Source organism: Lingula anatina, chromosome 2 (assembly GCF_051362555.1).
Source record: "Lingula anatina isolate TDL-2025a chromosome 2, LinAna3.0, whole genome shotgun sequence".
Lineage (NCBI taxonomy): Eukaryota > Metazoa > Brachiopoda > Lingulata > Lingulida > Lingulidae > Lingula > Lingula anatina.
In genome coordinates, this window is record NC_141768.1 from 18324102 (window position 1) to 18343415 (window position 19314).

The following is a 19314-nucleotide window of genomic DNA, read 5'->3' on the forward strand; positions in this document are numbered from 1 at the left end:
TGAACACTTCCAAAATATTTATTATTGATTGTACAATTTGAATACATTGGAGGTACATATGTAAGTTAAAAGCCTCACCAGAAGGTGGCCTATTAGAGGAACACAGCCCAAAATTGAGACACCAGAGCATGCTCAGCTGGCTGCACAACCCAACCAAACCCAACTCTCTTTTTCAGGGTAGTTACATGTATGAACTACCCATCATTAACTGTTGGCCAGCACCTTAAGAAACTGCTGGTGCAATCACCTGATAATATAAAGTGATTACTGGAGTCAAATGATCACGACAGTGTATTATAAGCTTTAGATATTATGCACCCACCAAACGTAGTAAACTTAGCATTACATGGTGTAATTATATAACAACTACCATTCATCTAACCTAGTGTGCTGAAAAATGAATTGCTTTTAGTTTCTAAAAACTTTATCATATGTAGTTATGTGTATAACTGTAAAAAGAAATGTAAAGAAATGAGCAGATATTGGTAATGAACACAGTATACAGTGCATCTGTTCTTGAATGTATCTGCTTATACTGTGTACATTTTTATGTAAATGTGCTTTCCATAACCAGCGACATATTGTCATGCTTCATGAATAAAAACTTCTGTCATGATTGTTAGAAGCATTCAGAGCCATTGCAGCACTTTTAAACTTACTCTAGCTCTATTTCTTATGAACTGCACTTCTCTCCTGCCTTTAAAAATTATTTGGACACAATGAAATCTTCAATTTTTTTTTCAGTTACGCCATTGATTTATATTTTCCTAATTAAAAAAAATGCACATTTACTAAAGTTATTAAAAAAATCAAACAGTGGTTAATACTGGTAGTATTAAATTTTAAGAATGATCCATGTAACAATTTGACTGCATCCAATTTTTCTATCATCAATATTTTTCTACAGGGATTAATCTTGTGTAACAGTTACATTTTGCAATACATTTAAAACATCAACAGTTTTATCTTTATTGATTGAACATGAATAGATTGCAATGTTAGTTGTCAAATGACACTGGAAGCTCTTCTGTTAAAGTTTTCTCTCTTATTTCAGTTGACCTTCGTAGGCAACAAGTTCATTGGTCAGACGCCCACCTGGTCTTCCTGAAGCTGGGATCACCTTCTCCCAGTATTCTTTAGTGTGCCTGATTGTAGAATGTCATATCAATCAATAAAATAATAATGATGATTATAAAATACATAAAAAGAAATTTCACTGAAATCCCAAGCAAGATGTTTGGTGAATTTATATGATAATATAATGAGATGTTTGTTATCTACCTGATATTTGTACATAGATACAAACATATATGTATAATTCATCACTACTTTAACAGCCATGGTAATATATGGGTTAAAATAATTGGAAGTATCAGAAAGTTGCCAATATTGAGGGTCTGTCTCGGGGGCAAAGATATATACAGATAAACATTTAAGTAGAAAAGTACAGAAATAATATGTTGCTTTACCTTATCGCTACATGAGGTGTTATAGTGGACTCTGCCAAGGCATCTCCCCAGTTAGAATTTTTGTCAGCTCCTGGTGGTCTGATTCCACCCCTTTCTGGAGCCAGCTTTGTAAAAAAAAAAAAAAAAAAAATAATAATAAAATAAATGTTTCTATATTATTCTATATCACAGTTATTCCTTTCTGTGTCACCATATGTAAAATGAGATTGTGATGAAGATATGCATTAAACATACTCCGTGCAGTCTTAAAGGACTTTTATGCACAGACATGCATTTGAATAGGCAGAAATATGCATACGCAAACAGATTCGCATAAAAGTCATTGCAAGACAAAAACCTTATAATTTCCAGAGTAAAATAAAAATATTTTATTCTAAAAATTGGATAGAAAATAAACTTAAACATACTTCTTCTGCAACCTCCCTCATATGGTAGGGCTCAAATCCACAGCAACCTCCTATGTAACGTACGCCAAGTTCATAGGCTTTGCGAGCATACTCACGACAGTCAAAACGCACCAGCAAACGAGGTTCCAGGGCTGTAACATTGAGCATTGTGTATTAGGTAAATGGTGTTGGAATGTAAATGCTTTCTCATCACGGTTTTAAATTAAATTAACATAAACAAAACTTGAGTGTTACTTGATGGGATTTAACATCCCCTGTCTGAAATAGACAAAACTGGTGGAATGAAAATGAACAACTGATTTGATAACGTTTATTAGACAACAATTTAATGGACAAACCAAAATCTATACTTCACAGCGATCTAGTAAATGAAATTATACTGGCCCAATCTTTTTGAATTTAAAGAAACTTTCTTAAAAGATCTCTTTGACTGTGTTCCAATAAACTCATCATACTAGTAGGAATGATCTCACTCTGCAGGACTTCTGGCTTACTGTAATCAGCTAAATTGTCTGGCACGTCCCCTTGAGTAACTATGGGGTAAATGACTATCGTTAATTACCCCCTAGCAGTTTGAGAAGGTGTGCCAGACATTTAGCTGCTTACAATGAATACAATTTAGCGAGAATCCCCGCAGAGTTAGATCGATCCAGCTAATACGATGGGTTTGTGGAAACGCAGCCTTTGACATTTTGTGTAGTTTTTTTGATAGACTGATTACTATGTGAATGAATTTGATTTTCCATAATTTAAAATAAACATATGCTTTAGGATTATCAAATTTGTCAGTAAAACCTACTTGTAGGAAGCATGGAAAATTTTCTGATTTTTGATACCAAGCACCATTTATTCAAAAATTCCCTGTATCATAACTATAATATTATAAATATATCTGAGGTAAGACCAACAAGGTATGAAATACATAAACATATTAATAAATTAGTATTGTTTAAGTTTTGTTAAAGAAACATAATTGAAATCCTTTGCCTTTCAATATCTTACCTAGAGGGTACTCCGGGAGATCATAGTAACCCACAATGCTATTCTCCACCTCGGGAAGGTGATATCCAACAGGCTGGGTCATAAGATATGGTGTCAAGCCCTCGGCAGCCAAAGCATCCTTCATGATCTTGATTGTTTTAAGTTCTGTGTGGAAGTCAAAGGAGCAGTTGAGGCCCACTATGTCACACCCTGAATAAAGAAATTTTCTTAACTTTCACTAAAATCAAACTATTTTATACATTAATTTTACACGTATAAAGAGGAGTTTGAAAAAAAAGATATATATAGATATCTTCTTATGCATCTATACAAATATTATATATCTATTTCTTACTTTTACATCGTAGTTATAAGTCATGTATCAAAGCTGTAACATCTTCCTTATAATATACATACAGCACACTGGAAATAAAAAATTACACATAGGTGCCAGTCTCACAAATGATGCTACAAATGTTTTAATGTACAACTTAGAAATAACTTTGTGAAAAAATAATACATTTTTTAATTTTTCTTACCTGCTCCTTTAAATATATTACTGTATATCACATACCAGTATGTATGCACTAAGATGAGTAAATAGCAATAATGCTGGGAGTCTATTTGCATAGAGTACTACACTTTGATTGGTAAATACATACAGTTGACCTAGTGCTATTGGTCTAAAAGGGTTTTATGTACAACTGGTTCATAATAAATATAGTTGACATAAATTTAAGGTATATGTAAATACCCTACTGATATAAATTGTTCTACAGTTTTACTAAAAGATGAACTGAATGCCCTTAAAATTTTTGGTAACACTCAGTTTAGTTAGCTGAAATTCTGTTGTTAAAACCAGTTTTTGACAGTTTGTGAAGTGGCTGCATGCCCATCCAGGGGCACTATTACATTATAGGTACTTAACCAAGCAACAGTACTCTGAAGTTGAACACACCTAGATTTAAATATACAATTCAGTATAACTAAAAAATCAACTTTTTCTGAAAATTTCAAAAACTTTAATTACCAAGTTGCAATACATTCAAATTGCTGAGAAATTTTTTATCCATGCCTCTAGAAAATAAAAATATACACGTAGAATTAAATTAATTAGCCAAATCTTATAGATCATAATCTTTCAACCAGTTTGGATAGGGTATAGCCTCAGGCTGGTGATTAAGAGGAAATTGCTGAAATTTCTTGGAAAATCATTATTATTTTGTTTTGTAGATGTCTAATCTGCATTGTATATTACCTGCTCGGGCCATTCTGACAGCACATTCTCCAGCTGAAACACCATCCAAATCCCCGCGAGGCCCAATTCTGAGCGTACAAGCCACTGGCATACCACAAGTCTTCATTGCTTCAATGGCCCATTCTGCCTCCTCCACATGGCCAAAAAACTAAAAAGTTTCAAACCATAGGTAGTCATCATGAAAGACCATTCCAGTAATCCACAGTTACATTACTATGCAGATAAAAACTTGGAAATACTAAATGCAGTACTGTCATAAAACTACAAACAACATCAATATTTGTGTGTAAAAATAATACATTGCAATTGGTGAATAGATTTTGTAACTTTGTAGTGCATGTTTAAACCTCAGTGAAGAGATATTTTAAAAAATCACATGGGAATGGATATTTTCCAAATGATTCAGATCAAAATTATGAAAATATCAGTGTTAGATATAACAAGGCAGCAAAGCTGTCAAATGTACAGACAAAAAACAGGAAATAACTATGCACAAAATCGGCTACTGTCAATTCTGATGCAACAGTACATTATGTTAAACTGCAAATTCAACATCAAATTTTAATTATGCTCAACAGGTAATACCAATGTAAGTAAAATGTGTAACAAGTTCACACTTTGAAAATGTATAACTTCCAGAAAAAGAAGCCAATTAGACTGCTTTTCCAACTCAGGCTGCATTTTAGTCCTGTATTTCTTTTTTGAAAGTTTGGCAATCATAAGTAACATGGTTTTCCCATAATGGTCATCATGGCAGCAGCACCCAAAATTGTGTTTTCTTCTATTCTGATGCCATATTACATAATGGTTAACAGCATAATGACCGTCAATTTTTAATAATAAAATATACGTATCATGGATTTTCAGAAAATGTGACTGGCATGGGTCTTCAAGCCCGTGGAACTTCAAAGTCACACCTTGAAAATGCCAATATGTGAAAAATTAAATTTTCACAAAAAAACTGTTTAACTAGCAGTAAGAATTATCAAACAGACTGCATTGTCTACTGAAGCTGTATTTTAGTCCCATGTTTCTTTCCTGTAAGTTTGAGAACAGTAAGTGACATGGTTTTTCTTAAATGGTCATCATGGGAGCAGTGCCCAAAATAGTATTTTTTTCAAATTTTGATGCAATATTACATAACGTTTAACAGCATAATGACCATCACTTTTAATAATAAAATATTAGTATTATGGATATTCAGAAAATGTGACTAGAAAAGGTCTTAAGGCCCATGGAACTTCAAAGTCACAACTTGAAAATGCCAAAATGTAAACAAGACAGCACTGTTCTGAAATGTTTTTTTTCCATTTTTAACAATTTATAACATAAAACAAAATTAACAGTTTTCTGACGTTTTTATATGATCAACTAAGAAAATTGATGAGATGGGAAAAATATCAATAGAGCAGTGTTAAATGTCCAATTTCTTCCATTCTTCCATTCTGATCATAGTGAATGATTGAATCTGACAAACTGCAATGATATGAGTTTATTTCCATTTTTGACACTTTATTACACAATACACAATAACAAGTTTACCATCATTTTTACATAATCAACTAATAATGTTGTAAAGATGCAGGAAATGCCAAACAAACACTTTCACGTATCTTATTAATTAAATAATGAAACTGTTAACATGCCTAAGAATTGAATCTGAGGAAATGTGAAAAAACGGCATTTCTTTAAAATAATGGCCCGATTATGCTGATTTTTGAACTCAACCTGCGTTTTAGCTGGAATAACCACTCCTGTGAGTTTAATGACAATTGGCCTATCTGTTTTTCTTATATTGTGTTTACAGTGTTGCATATATGCTGAAAAGTGAAAAAACAGCATAACTTCTACAATAATGGCCCGATCACGCTGATTTTCGAACTTGACATGCGTCTTATGAATATTCATCAGCTCTGTAAATATACAGCCAAAAAGTAAAACTGCCTTCCACTTATCATGTTTACAATGAAAGTGCATGGCGCTGGCAACAGCGACAGTGACGGCGACGATGGCGATGCAGACGCAGGTGATGGCAATATGTACAGACACATCTGTACATAGTTACTGTACTGTTTGAGAACAGTAAGTGACATGGTTTTTCTTAAATGGTCATCATGGGAGCAGTGCCCAAAATAGGTTTTTTCAAATTTTGATGCAATATTACATAATGTTAAACAGCATAATGACCATCAATTTTTAATAATAAAATATTAGTATCATGGATATTCAGAAAATGTGACTAGCAAAGGTCTTCAGGCCCATGGAATTTCGAAGTCACAACTTGAACATGCCAAAATGTAAACAGGACAGCACTGTTCTGAAATTTTTTTTCTCCCCATTTTTAACAATTTTTTAAACATTAAACAAAATTAAAGGTTACTGCCATTTTTATACGATCAACTAAGGAAATTGATGAGATGGGAAAAATATCAAGACAAAAGTGTTAAATGTCCAATTTCCTACATTCTGAGATTCTGAACATAATGAATGATTGAATCTGACGAAGTGCAATGATATGAGCTTATTTCCATTTTTGAAACTTTATTACACAATACATGATAACAAATTTACCATCATTTTTACATAATCAACTAACTATGTTGTAAAGATGCAGAAAATGTCAAACAAACACTTTTACGTATCTTATTAGTTAAATAATGAGACTGTTAACATGCCTAAGAATTGAATCTGAGGAAATGTGAAAAAAACAGAATAACTTCTAAAATAATGGCCCGATTATGCTGATTTTCGAACTTGACCTGCATTTTAGTAAGATTGATTACTCCTGTGAGTTTCATGACAACAGGCCTATCGGTTTTCCTTGAAATGTGTTAACAGTGTTGCATATATGCTAAAAAGTGAAAAAACAACATAAATTCTACAATAATGGCCCGATCACGCTGATTTTCGAACTTGACCTGCGTTTTATGAATATTAGTCAGCTCTGTAAATATAAAGCCAAAAAGTAAAACTGTCTTCCACTTATGGTGTTAACGCTGAAAGTGCACGGCGACGGCGACATGATCGGCGACGGCGACGACAGACGCAGGTGATAGCAATATGTACAGACACATCTGTGTCTGTACATAAAAATATTTTGTTTGCAGTGACTGCAAGGCAATTCATTTGGTATTCTTTACAAAAACATTTGAATGCCACACTATGACACTAAATAACATATTGGTAAAAGCTGTATTCATTGACTGGTGAACATTTAAATGTTTTACAGAAAAACACTCACCTCACCCAGTAGAAAATCTACTTTATTTTTGACAAAGATCTCACATTGGTTTTGAAACTGTTTCTGAACAGCAGCTTTACCCTTCCCTTGGGTATAGCATGGAGTGGGGGACACGCCTCCACAAACCAGAGTGTCTGGCTTGGTTTTCGCCACCTCCCAAACAATATCACATGCAGACTGGTTAAGATCTGCAGACTGGAAAGAAACAATGATTTAAGATTGGTTTACAAAAGGTACATTTGAGAGGTCAAAAATCTTCAGTAAGCATGGGGAAAGTCCTTCAATGTCTTTGTATGTAAATTAGTTATGAAAATGGCAGTCTGAATGAAATGAATTTGGAGGGTGCAAAAAAAAAAAAAAAAAAAACCCAAGCAAGCAAGCAATAATAAATTGCCAAACCAGCTTGAGCCTCCCTTGTATAGTTTTAAAAATACCCCTTACTCTAAATGGGGGAGGGGGGTATCGTGTTAAGGTGAAAGGCACTTACTGTAAATACTTTTCCTCCCTCAGAAGTGCTAAGTTTCCCATCGGTTGAGTAAAAAGTAAAAGCCTGCAGTACATCTGCTCCTGCTCGCAGAAAATCTCTATGCAGTTGCCGAACTATTTGAGAAACAGATTTGAACACACATAATATTATAAGTATTTACATAATTTACGTTGAGCTTTCCTGTTGTATGTCCTCACTATACCATCTTCATTCAATTAGCAAAGGAAATTATGATGTAAAAGTCTTAATTTCATAACTTTCAAGGACATTTATTAGCCTGCACTTAGTGCTTGGGATAGTTGTATGAGTATTGGTTTTGCCCTGTATTAGAACTTGATAATAATTATTTAAGTTTTATGTTCTGGTGCCTGCCTTCCAAAATCATATTATTAAAAAACATTTAATTAATTTAAATAATGGAACAGTCTACACACAACATGAGTTTCAGAGTCAATAAGTTTTTCAAAAAACAAAGGGAAACCCACACGACACTGAGAGCTTACAGAAAACCCAGTCAAAGACAATTTCAGTTGAGCAGTAATGGTCAAGTTGACCTGGTGCCTTGTTCTCATTTGATAATTATGCTCTAATAAACCTGTTAGATAGATAAACTTTGCATTAATCATTTATTCTGTGTTGTAATACCAGAATATGGGGCAACTTTCATCAGTGGCTGGATTAAGGTGGTATGTTTATAATTGAATTCCCTTCCGAGGTCAATGTTGTTTGGTTTTAATTCAAAATGAGGGAAATATATGATAAGATATATACCTGGATATTTTCCAAACTTTGTGCACAAATTGTCCTGTATCAAATTTGACATGATTAAAATAAATAAATAAATAAATAAATAAATAAATAAATAAATAAATAAATAAATAAATAAATAAATAACCATCTTCCAAACACCTACTCAATATGTTTAAAACTTCTGGTTTTGACTTCACATGAAATCATCCTGTTCTCATGAAAAAAAAAAAAAAAATTACCTGCATCTGGATATTCAATAGCAGCCTCTGGTGTAAATGGCCCTGCCTTTACATAGCCCCTTTTTTCTAGTGTAATGACATAGCTCCCATCTCCTATCACTGGCCCCTCAGCCAACCGTTCTAGGATGCCCTTCTTTCCCATTGCCACCTACTAAAAATGTGAAAAATGTTATCTTGCAAGTGTTGATTGAATGCAGCAGATACCTTTCTGGAAACCTCCAATTCCATATTATGCATTCATATTTAATCAACGTGTTACCATTTAATTTGCCTCAGTCTTGCATAAATGTTTCATTGTCATTCTATGTGTAGATATGGCTGATACAGCTAGAGGGATAACTTAAATCTGATAAGAAGAAACTCTCACCTGTTGCACAACAATAAGAATGTAAGTCACTTGAATTTACTGTTGCACTCATATTGATCCACTTAGATAAAGCATATAGCATAAGAAATTTGTACAAAAAGAAACTTTAGTTTTGGAACTCAACATGTTAGTTTTTTTGTTATGCTTTGCAGGTGAAGTGGAAGACTGAGTTGGGTCAAAGCCCTTTGTTGATGAAAATAAATATACTGGAATTCAGTACAATTATAAAATGAAGTCAAAGTCATTCGGATGGTTCACAACATCTTGTATTATCAACAATTAAATAAATGAAAGTTGTTCAGAACTGCACAAACATTTAGAAAAGCTTAAATGACCCACTAGCTCTTAATTGGAAAACTGTTCAAAATTTCCGTATGTAAAGTGTAGCATGCACATGTCTTCTTAACTAATTCCAATGCAATACTTTGCACATGACAAGTTACTGGAAGTACATGCATATTTGGTATTGTTAAATGAATAGAACTCCCTTCACAATGGGAAAAATTATTTGACCTGAGAGCTGAAGAGAACAAGCAATTTCTAGATGAAATCTTTATGCACTGAGATAAACGTTATCATTTAATTATCTGATTGCATGTTCAAGTGGCTACTTATATTTGCTTCTGCAATAAGAGAAAGTAAATTACTGACACAACAGACAGCTATTGCATAGTTAAATGTTGACACTTAAAAGCATATTTGAAATAAAATTTATAAAAAAATCTGAACACGTAGATTTTTAAACTTGACTTTAGAAGGACCTTAAATTTTAAAGAAAAACATAAACCAATAAATAGCCTATTCTTATGCAAAAGTATTCACTAGCATATCCACTAGCACTTACCAATAGATATAAGATATGCTCGAGTGTCTGCAAATGGACGTCTGGCTCTATGAAAACAAAGTTTCTGAAAGCATCAGTTTCTGACCTGAGCTAGGTATTTCAAACTGGGGGCATACTGTATGCAGATAAGAAAGGGACAAATTCAGTTCAAGCTGTTGTGTGGAGTATAAACAAGGCAGAGTTCAAATATAGGACTTAACCAAATGAAAAGCAAGTTGCATATATCAACACTGCAAAGTATTGTTATTTAAAGACTCATTTACTCAGGCCCCGTAGTCAGCAATTTCAAAAGGGTATTTCTTTTAGGTCTACTTCTACACAAAAGTTAATTACCTCCCCCCTCCCTCCGCAGCCTCAGTAAGGGTAACAGACATCTAAGCTGCTTATAGGTTGATTGCAATTTAGCAAGAATCCCTTCAGAGATAGATCCATCCACAGTTAGTGCAATAGGGTCTGGGAATGGTCCCTTATATTAGACAGCAAAGCTGACAACTATGTAAAAATCAAAACACCCAATAATGGGATAATGTAGACTTTCAAAAGGAACCTTTATTTAAAACTTAAGAAGTCACGCAGTAAATTTTAAGTTAAAGAAAAATACAGTTTGACAGTTATAGGAATAGACATTTTGGAAGGTGACAACATTGACAGATAAAGTGATCAGAATATACACAGACGCATAAGAATAAACTGTGAACATAACCCGGCCTACTTTCACATTGCATATATTAACCTACATGTTATGCCTACACACATCAGTTATGCAAGGGTTATTGCCCTTTGCACTGTACCTTTTTGCGAGTCACTAAAAGTGTCAAATGGACAGGCAAATATTGTCAAAACTAACAGTAGTGGGATTAAAACAGTCTGTAAATGATGAGTTTATTGGTTCTAGCACAATTAAGTATGCACAACAAGCTATGAATTAGATTTAATCCCTCACTTAGAGATTATTCCTTATGAAACTGTCAGTCATCGTAGATTGATCTGACTAAGCCAGGACTCGGGCTAAATGCAATCAGAATAAAAAGATTAAACAGTAGACAAGTGCGTTTCTAATGCACTCATATAACCACCAACTCTTCTGGAGTTTACTTCTCTCCAACAGCACTTAGAGTGCATTCCCAGAGATTTAGACCGATCCAGAGATTTAGATTTTGATCGACCTTACTCCCTGGGGGTTCATGCTAAATTGCAGTCAGCCAAGCGCGCACCATAGTTAATTATCCCCTTACAGCTTTTAGTAGGCGGGACAGACGCTTTAGCCGGCTAAGCTGGCAGTAATCTAGTGAGACTCTCCACAGGAATAGATCGATCTAAAATCTATGGGAATGGGGTCTTAGTCTCTCGATCTGATTGTATTCAGCAAGAGTCCCCAGAGTTGGACTGATCTATATAGACCTATAGTTTCATTAGGATTGAGCCCTTAAATAGCTAGAGTCAACACAATGAGGTGCTAAGTGGGATATAAATGGCAGATTAGATAACTGACTGTAAACAAAGATTTCTCAGCTTGAAAAGTACTGTGATTTTTCCCAGTTTTAATGTGAAATTGTAGATTTTGATTATTATGTACAAATAGTTTTGACATTTAGGATACTTATCCTATACTACAGTTACCTTTTTTGTGTGATACTGTGAGTGTACTTGTGAAAATAAATTTTAGAAAAATTTAATTATAGCTTTAAAAGCATCAGGTTTGACTTTTTAATCAGATGATTGGTAATTAGTCTTTTCTACTTAAGGACTTTAACATTTCAAAATGGAGGCAGGTTTGGTATCACATTTCTTTCAAAGTAAGTGATTAAATTACCATGTTCAATCAAAAAGAAAGGCATATAATACTGGTTTGGGAAACATTTACACAACATTTAAGTGTAATTTTCAGCTTAGGCTTTATTGAAACAAAATGTATTTCCCTGATTTTGTAAATATACTTAATTATATTTCAATTTCACTTTCTTTCAGGTGTTATTTTTTTCTGAAATAAAACTTGGAAAAACAGTATTGAAGCACAATAGGTCTTTCAGTAAAAAAAATTAATCCCTTTTCTTTTAGAACAAGAGACCAGCCTTGATATTGCTGACCAATAACCTGTTATAGGTACATATCTATAAGTACTTATTACCAGACAGGCCAAAAATACACTGTATAATCTTTCTTTCTCAAAATTATTTTCTAAATTATTTCACTGGTTTATTTAAAACTTTATAAAAGTAAACATCACTATCACAATAAAAAGTATAACAAAGCCCTCCTCAAAGTAAAAAAAAAAAAAAAAAAAAAAAAAAAAAAGTTTACTCCAATGCCAGGCAGTGGCAGGGAGATAATTGTTTTCATGTGAAATTTTATATAAAGTGGTAAATGCTTTAATGTTACAAAAATGTACATAAAATATACTGACAGTCAATGAAAACGCATCATTTATTTATCAAATAATGTTTTACGTTCCTTTGGCACATTAAGAAAATAAGTTTTCGTGTGAAATATGACCCATTATTCAGTCACGCAAGGTGAAATAAAGGTCAGAAAAGATCATTTAAATGCAAGGTAGCATGATCAAATCTCTTTGGTTCCGCCCAGCCTCCAGCATCCCCATGCAGGGCCCCCAGTCGCTCTTCCAGTGTCAGACGTGGCATCTCTGAACTTTTTTGTCATGTGTCATACTGGATTTGGTGACTTCCTTAAATAGGCTTAATTAATCACCATATATTGAACCTGACTGATTCACACCAATCACGAGACAGGAAAAACAAATGATTTTGTAGCAGCTGATCACAAAATCACTGAAGCGGAAATTTTAAACATCCGAGTGGTGAGCCCACTCTCTTATGACCAAACAAGTGCATTTGTACTTGTTTATATGGTTGGAATCGATTCTCGGTAAAAAAGTACAAGAAAGTTTTCTGATGCGTTTTTCATTGACTGACAGTATATATACTAAATATAAACAGGATTATACTCTGCTTGACTTATAAGAAATTTTCCAATAATACCAGCACAAATGTTAAAATGCAAGTAGTATATATGGGTAATGATAAGGTTGCATTCACAACAGATGATCTGCAGAATTAATGATCCATGGACTAAATATAAAACCTACCCAACTACCAGACTCGGCACCGAATGATACTATACATTCACCGGCACATCAGACCACACTACCCGTTTTCAAGGTGTGCGTCAGTATGCATTTCACAGTATCATACCCCGGAACAAAGTTTGAGATGAGATGCACTACTTTCCAACCCCGCTGAGAATCATTACTATCACATAGGCAAGAGCGGTGTCGCGTCTGATAGTTCGAAGCACATACTGACACACATGAATATGGCCGAACCTACAACCTTGGTAAAAAGCAATACCAAGCAAGTCCTTAATGGTCTCCCCGCCTCCAAATGTGCCTTCCCTGCAGAGGCCTAGCAATTAAACCTAGAAGCCAAATTTAAGCCATGTGGAGGCAGGGAGACCATAAAAGGATTAGGCCATCTTGCTTTCAGGTAGGGTCTGCCATATTAGATCCTCGGAACTACTGATCCGTGGATCAGCTGGTCTGAATGTGACCCAAGTAGTAATAATAATGCAACTTGTCTATCACCCCATTTCCATAGATTTTTAGATCGATCTCTCCCTGTGGGGAGTATCACTAGATTACTGTCAGCTTGGTCGGCTTAAAGCTGTAAGGGGGTAATTAACTATGGTGCCCGATCGGCTGACTGCAATTTAGCGTGAACCCCCAGGGGGTTAAGTCGATCTAAATCTTAATCTCTAGATCGATCTAAATCTCTGGGAAAGCACCCTATGATATAAGCTCAGTACCTGGAGTAATCTTGGTGAAATCTTGAAGACAGTGCTGTATCTACTGGCATTATAGGAGATGAGAGAAGATATATTATTGTGTCTGAAGTGTGACATCATGTGAAGTTGAATGGTGTAAGGCCTGAAGCAGGCTGGTCATTTTTAGCTGGATGTGCACAGGAGTGGGGCAGTGAGTGAGAAGTACTCAGTAGAAGCAGATTTTCCAAGGGTATAGTATGATTATAATTTTTTTCTTCTGGCATTTTGAGCAGAGAATACTTTTATGCAATATTCAGTTGTGAAACACTTCTGACAGGTAGATAAGATCCAATCTGACAGTTCTCAAGGCCATTGACCGACAGCCCAAGGCTATTGATTGCCAGTTTCCATTGGTTGTAATTTTTAGCTCAGATAAGAGGCTATCAAGAGGTCATATTTGTCATGGCATAAGTCCCTGATTCGCGCACACCTGACAAGAATTTTTTCCTTGACTTTTTTTTTGTCCCACTGTTGGTCAATAAATCAAGTTATATGAAAACAAGTTGAGAGAAAATAAACACAATTTTGCACCCTCACACTTTGAAACACATTTTCATATCATATACCCCGTATTTCTACAAGTATTTTCTGGTCAAAATAGCAAAAGAAAAATTTATCTTGACCAGCCAGCTTCACATCTGGAAATAGACGAATTTGCTAACCAAATTCAATCAGCCTAGAAGTCGGGGTTGATCCTGCTGATTGCTAAAAATTGTAGTAAACGTAGGATCTCGGGGTATCAGACATCAATAATGTGCCCCTATCTATTATGTACATACATGTATATATTTCAATTGACTTTGAAAATAAAACTTTTAATTGTGAGCAAATGTTACATGGCCTACTGCTATGTGAAGGTCTTTTACAAGATATCTGACCCACTGTTAATATTTGTTGGACAGAAATGAGTATGTCCTTGTAAATGAAAAATCACTTTGTGTGAACAGGCCCGGTACCAGCAACTTCAAAAGAAGGCTATGTGGTCTGAAAAAGTGGACCTTTTACCACAAAACCTTTGTGGTAATAGATCAAATTTTAATCCAGAGCATACCTTTTCCCCTTTAGGAGCAAGATGCAAGTCTGTGAGCATCATTATTGTCAACACAAGAAAAAAGAATAACAGGTACATTTCACTTCCAGATAAGATCTTGGGTTTAATTGTTCTTTCCTCACTGATGAAAGCAATTAAAATCATCAGAACTGACAAAGGACTGTGGCGTGCAGACTCTATTCACTGTCTGGAAAATTTACTGAGTTTTGCCGAACAAGGAAAAAAATTCTGTTGCATTTTGACATTTGTTCTAAGTGTTTGGGCCCAGAAATATCATTTCAGAAAAGATTTTTGGTTGGATTGATAGCATCATTCAAATTGTTTGAGCACCAACTGTAATAGTATTTTTATTTATAACTTTATTCTACCTTTCACCTACCCATGTAAATGTATATGCTTCAATCAATAAAGCATTATGTAACAATTCAGAATCACACACACACCATGAAATAACAATTCAGCTTATGTCAGAATGGTACAATTGATGATGTCTTTCGATTTATCAGTACATAATCAAAGCTGAAGCATCCAGAAATTCACATAACTCAGGATTAAGTCTTTAGAAGTTTGAATACTGGATATGCTGTAAGTTTCACACTTGCAAGAGCACCTAAAATGCATGGTATAAAATTACATGTAAATAGTAAATTAATCCTTTTGGGTGCTTTGAAGGTTCTCCTTTACCTTCCCAGAATTACACAAACTTACAAAATTCCAGTCTCGTCTGTGCACATCATCAAAATGGCAACAAGCTCAGTTTTCCCAACATTAAACTTTACACCATAAAAACCTACCATGCCCTCTCTTTATAACTTTCTGAAACTTTTTACATGACCCCTGGTTAATTCACTGTATGGTCAAGCTATGGCAGTTTCAGACACAAATGACATGTTCTGCCCTATTTGAGAATTAAAAAAAGAAAAAAAGATTGAGAGAGAGAAGAGAAGGAGAAAATAAAAAATTAATTAAGTAATACTAGCAGAATGTACATGCAATAAACAGAGGTTACATTGGGTAGTTTGTTACCCATGAAAACCACTTTTTATTTCCCTGATTTAGTATGATCCACGAAGTACTTCATTCCAGGACTTGTGCAGCCTTTTTTCTCCTCGTCTTTGTAAAAAAGAAGTCAAAACTTGACTATTCATGATTTCAACTCAATGAACTCACATTTTCAATTCGATTTGAATAAAGTTTTACTTACTTGATTTGTTGATTTTATTTCCCCTGAACTGTGATCACCAATCCTTCCACACAACTCCTCTAAAAAGCACATCCTTTATTGTCTGTCTTTATTGCACACCTACCACAATCTCTTTTCTTATGACAAATAATACACACAAGTCTTCTGCATGAATCACTACAGTCCATCACTTATGGTCGATAAAATAATTAAAACCAACATGTTTTCAAAAAAACCCTCTTTGGGGTGTAACAAACTTTCAAAATATGGAGAACAGTGAAAAGAACTTTGTGGTTGTTTTTTTAATGCATACTAAGTGGATGAAGAGTTTCCTCTCCTTAAAAAACAAGACTCATTTGTCTTTTAATGTTCATTTATAAGCTTACAGGCCATCCAACACGTTTGCTTTTTGGGTGGGATGTCCTCCATGCTGCTCTTAAATGATCAGGGTTCAGGGATAAAACTGGTGACACATTCCAATCCTTCAGCCTTTTGGGTGCCCTCACTTCCATCTGAAAATAAAAAAGAAATTTTGTTTTAATCTATCTATGAAGTTTCCTATGTCAGACAGGTATTTAATGTTTAAAAAATAAATAAGCAGATGAAGCTTGTATGCAAAGATGTGTCCTTAGAAGGGCCGAATGTTTCTTGCTTTATCAACTGCTTTGTTATGAAGCAGTATTTCCATCTAAATGTAATAATATCCTTCTATCTTATAGCAGCTGCTACCTAGAGCTAAAAATTATATATACTGCTGCCAAAAAAAAAAAAAAAAAAATCAAACAATTACACGTTCACATAGGGAGTAGCATTGAAAATCTAATCAAAAATTACAATGGAAACAAGACACGATAGTTTCTAGCGCTAGGAAAGTTCTGAATGTCATTTTTTCTGGTGAATTTCTCCTTCTGATGTAAGATGGATAATTACCTTGCATATATTGCTCTTTTTTTCACCTCTGCCTCTGGTCAAAAGATACATCATTCCAAATTATGGTTCACTTAATTGTGGTCTGTGTCAATCACTATAAAATGCACTTAGCAATAATAATATCACTGATGGAAACTTTTTGATACCTTTGCAGCATTTGCCTCCCACCCTGTAACTCCCTAATTTTCAATGTTAATCAAAAATTACTGGCCAGTCATTATATATAGCAGCGACCATTTCCTTTAATCTCCAATGGATATGTGAACATCAGGTGCGCTCCAGAAAAAAATATTTGAGGGTTTAAATCATTTTTAGTGTGTATGTAAGGTTTAATAAGAAGCTATGGGTGGCAAAAATAAGCATTTGGGGGATTATCAAACCCATGGAGCACATACTTAGAAATTCTGAGAACTTTGAAGAACTTGCCTAACCACTGGTAATAAAGCCATGTCAAAATTTCAGTTTCAACGATTTACTTTTTTTTTTACCTCAACGTTATTATGTCCAAGATCTCAATAAGCACCTTAGTGCCCATAAATACAAAACAAAAAAAAAAAAAAAGGTTTTTGAATAAGACATGGAAATTCTTTTCTTTTTTTTCAACTCACAGATCTAATAAACTGGAAATTAAAAATTTTAATTGCAAACATTTTGAAAGCAAACCCAAAGCCTTTGGCAAAGGGACCACGTTGCCGTTCACCTCAGCCAACGAGATAATTAACCCCTAGTAAAATTTTTACCTCCTTTTGGTGCATACTGACACAGCACGGTCGCGAGAGAAAAAGTACTTTCACCGCCTAAAATATTCCGTTTCCATCTTTTTCCATGCAAAAAACATTAACCAGCATTGGCCTACTACAGTCCTCGTTTCATATATCGGTCACATATCGCGCGTGAAATATATACGTACTTCCGGTGTGCGCAGGAAATCTGGATTTCGCGCGAAAGTGGGGATGGCGACAGAAACAAGTCTTAACGGGGATATGCCCCATAAACGGCAACGGATGGAGCATGATAACAGGGTGACAGTGGTTTTAGGCGCTCAGTGGGGAGATGAAGGCAAGGGGAAGATGGTTGACTTGTTAGCAACTGAATCAGACGTAGTTTGTCGGTGTCAGGTAAGCTTATTGACCGACTTGTGCAAGACGATCGGATCAACGTTTTTCAACTTCTTAGCCTTCATCCACTCTGTACCCGGAACACGTGCGGTCTCCTTTAAAATTGAGGGTGTTTATTTTCAAACCAGAGTACTCTTAACATTTAGTTTGACACACAGTGGTCAATTTAATAACTGAACACACTTGAAGATAATCCACGGCAACTACGCCTAGATTGTCATGTTGTTTTAACGATTTCGTTGTTAAAATCGTCACTTTACTAGTACATACGTACTAAACAGGCTCACGTTAACTAATTGAAAACAACTGTAACACTTGGTCAGCAGATAAAGAGTATCCAATTTCTCACAGCAATTCCATTAAAATAAACAAATAACATTTAGTAGCTAACTCGTTTGAAAAAGTTTATATGATGCAATCTGAATAAATGATTTTAATCTACTAACGTAAGTGGATCCAGGTTTGCACCAGCAAAAATATATAATTTATCTGTGTATAATAACACATGCTGGTAGATTTGGTTAGAATGTGTGTTTGATGTACAAGTCGCATATTGCATCAAGTGATTCTTTGAAGGGTGAGGTTGCCCACATAAGAATGGTGGGACCTGTCTCTTCTGACTTCTAATTAATCTTAAAATCATCTTAACTTTATAATAAGCATTATTTTTCCCCTTCTCTGCAGCTTTAAAACTGCTAAGAATCAGTTGTTAAAATTACTAATGCTTATGATTAGATAAAGTGTTCAGTGCTCATTAACAATAGTTGTTGTTTGCAATCTTGAACCTTGGATTAGTGATCAAGAACACCAAATTGACTCAAACTGTGATATCATGACACTAATATAAGATGAGTGGATCATATAAAAGAATGTGAAGCAATTTGGCCAGCTTTCACCTGGGTTTCTAGCTGTTTGTAAGTAGTGTGGAGTAATGTGCTCTCTCGGTGTAATGTGCTCTTGTGAAATTACTAATAGATGTGCATAATATCCTCGCTTAGCTAGAAAATCATCATAACAATTAACATATAATCATTAGCTTCACTGTTAACATAAAATGAATCAAACATTACCTACTGAAATTATTCAATTTGCTCACAGGCTACACCTGTTGCCATATTGTTGTTTTCTTATGACTCCTACTTGACGAAAAAG

General features: G+C 34.6%; 2 protein-coding genes across 9 annotated transcripts in view; one reads left to right on the plus strand and one right to left on the minus strand.

Annotated features, from left to right (window-relative positions):
- LOC106171080 (betaine--homocysteine S-methyltransferase 1) overlaps positions 1 to 19314 on the minus strand; it is a 21704-nt gene continuing 2390 nt past the window's right edge. The window contains exons 1-11 of one of the 8 annotated variants that reach the window (XM_087004472.1): positions 17785 to 17944; positions 17045 to 17078; positions 16501 to 16626; positions 8833 to 8980; positions 7844 to 7956; positions 7357 to 7551; positions 4116 to 4263; positions 2879 to 3067; positions 1877 to 2007; positions 1470 to 1573; positions 1 to 1145 (exon numbers count right to left, since the gene is read on the minus strand). In XM_087004472.1, coding sequence (XP_086860598.1) covers positions 1046 to 1145; positions 1470 to 1573; positions 1877 to 2007; positions 2879 to 3067; positions 4116 to 4263; positions 7357 to 7551; positions 7844 to 7956; positions 8833 to 8980; positions 16501 to 16626 — 1254 coding nt within the window. In that variant the 5' untranslated portion in view covers positions 17045 to 17078; positions 17785 to 17944 and the 3' untranslated portion in view covers positions 1 to 1045. Of the gene's footprint in view, positions 1146 to 1469; positions 1574 to 1876; positions 2008 to 2878; positions 3068 to 4115; positions 4264 to 7356; positions 7552 to 7843; positions 7957 to 8832; positions 8984 to 10043; positions 10297 to 13862; positions 14219 to 16135; positions 16389 to 16500; positions 16627 to 17044; positions 17139 to 17784; positions 17945 to 19314 lie in introns of those variants that run through there. The other 7 variants (XM_087004471.1, XM_087004473.1, XM_087004479.1 and 4 more) reach the window with 7 other exon arrangements.
- LOC106171078 (adenylosuccinate synthetase isozyme 1 B-like) overlaps positions 17946 to 19314 on the plus strand; it is a 16616-nt gene continuing 15247 nt past the window's right edge. Inside the window, exon 1 of the mRNA XM_013551206.2 lies at positions 17946 to 18162. Within this exon, the coding sequence (XP_013406660.1) occupies positions 17998 to 18162 (165 nt within the window). The 5' untranslated portion in view covers positions 17946 to 17997. The remainder of the gene's footprint in view (positions 18163 to 19314) is intronic.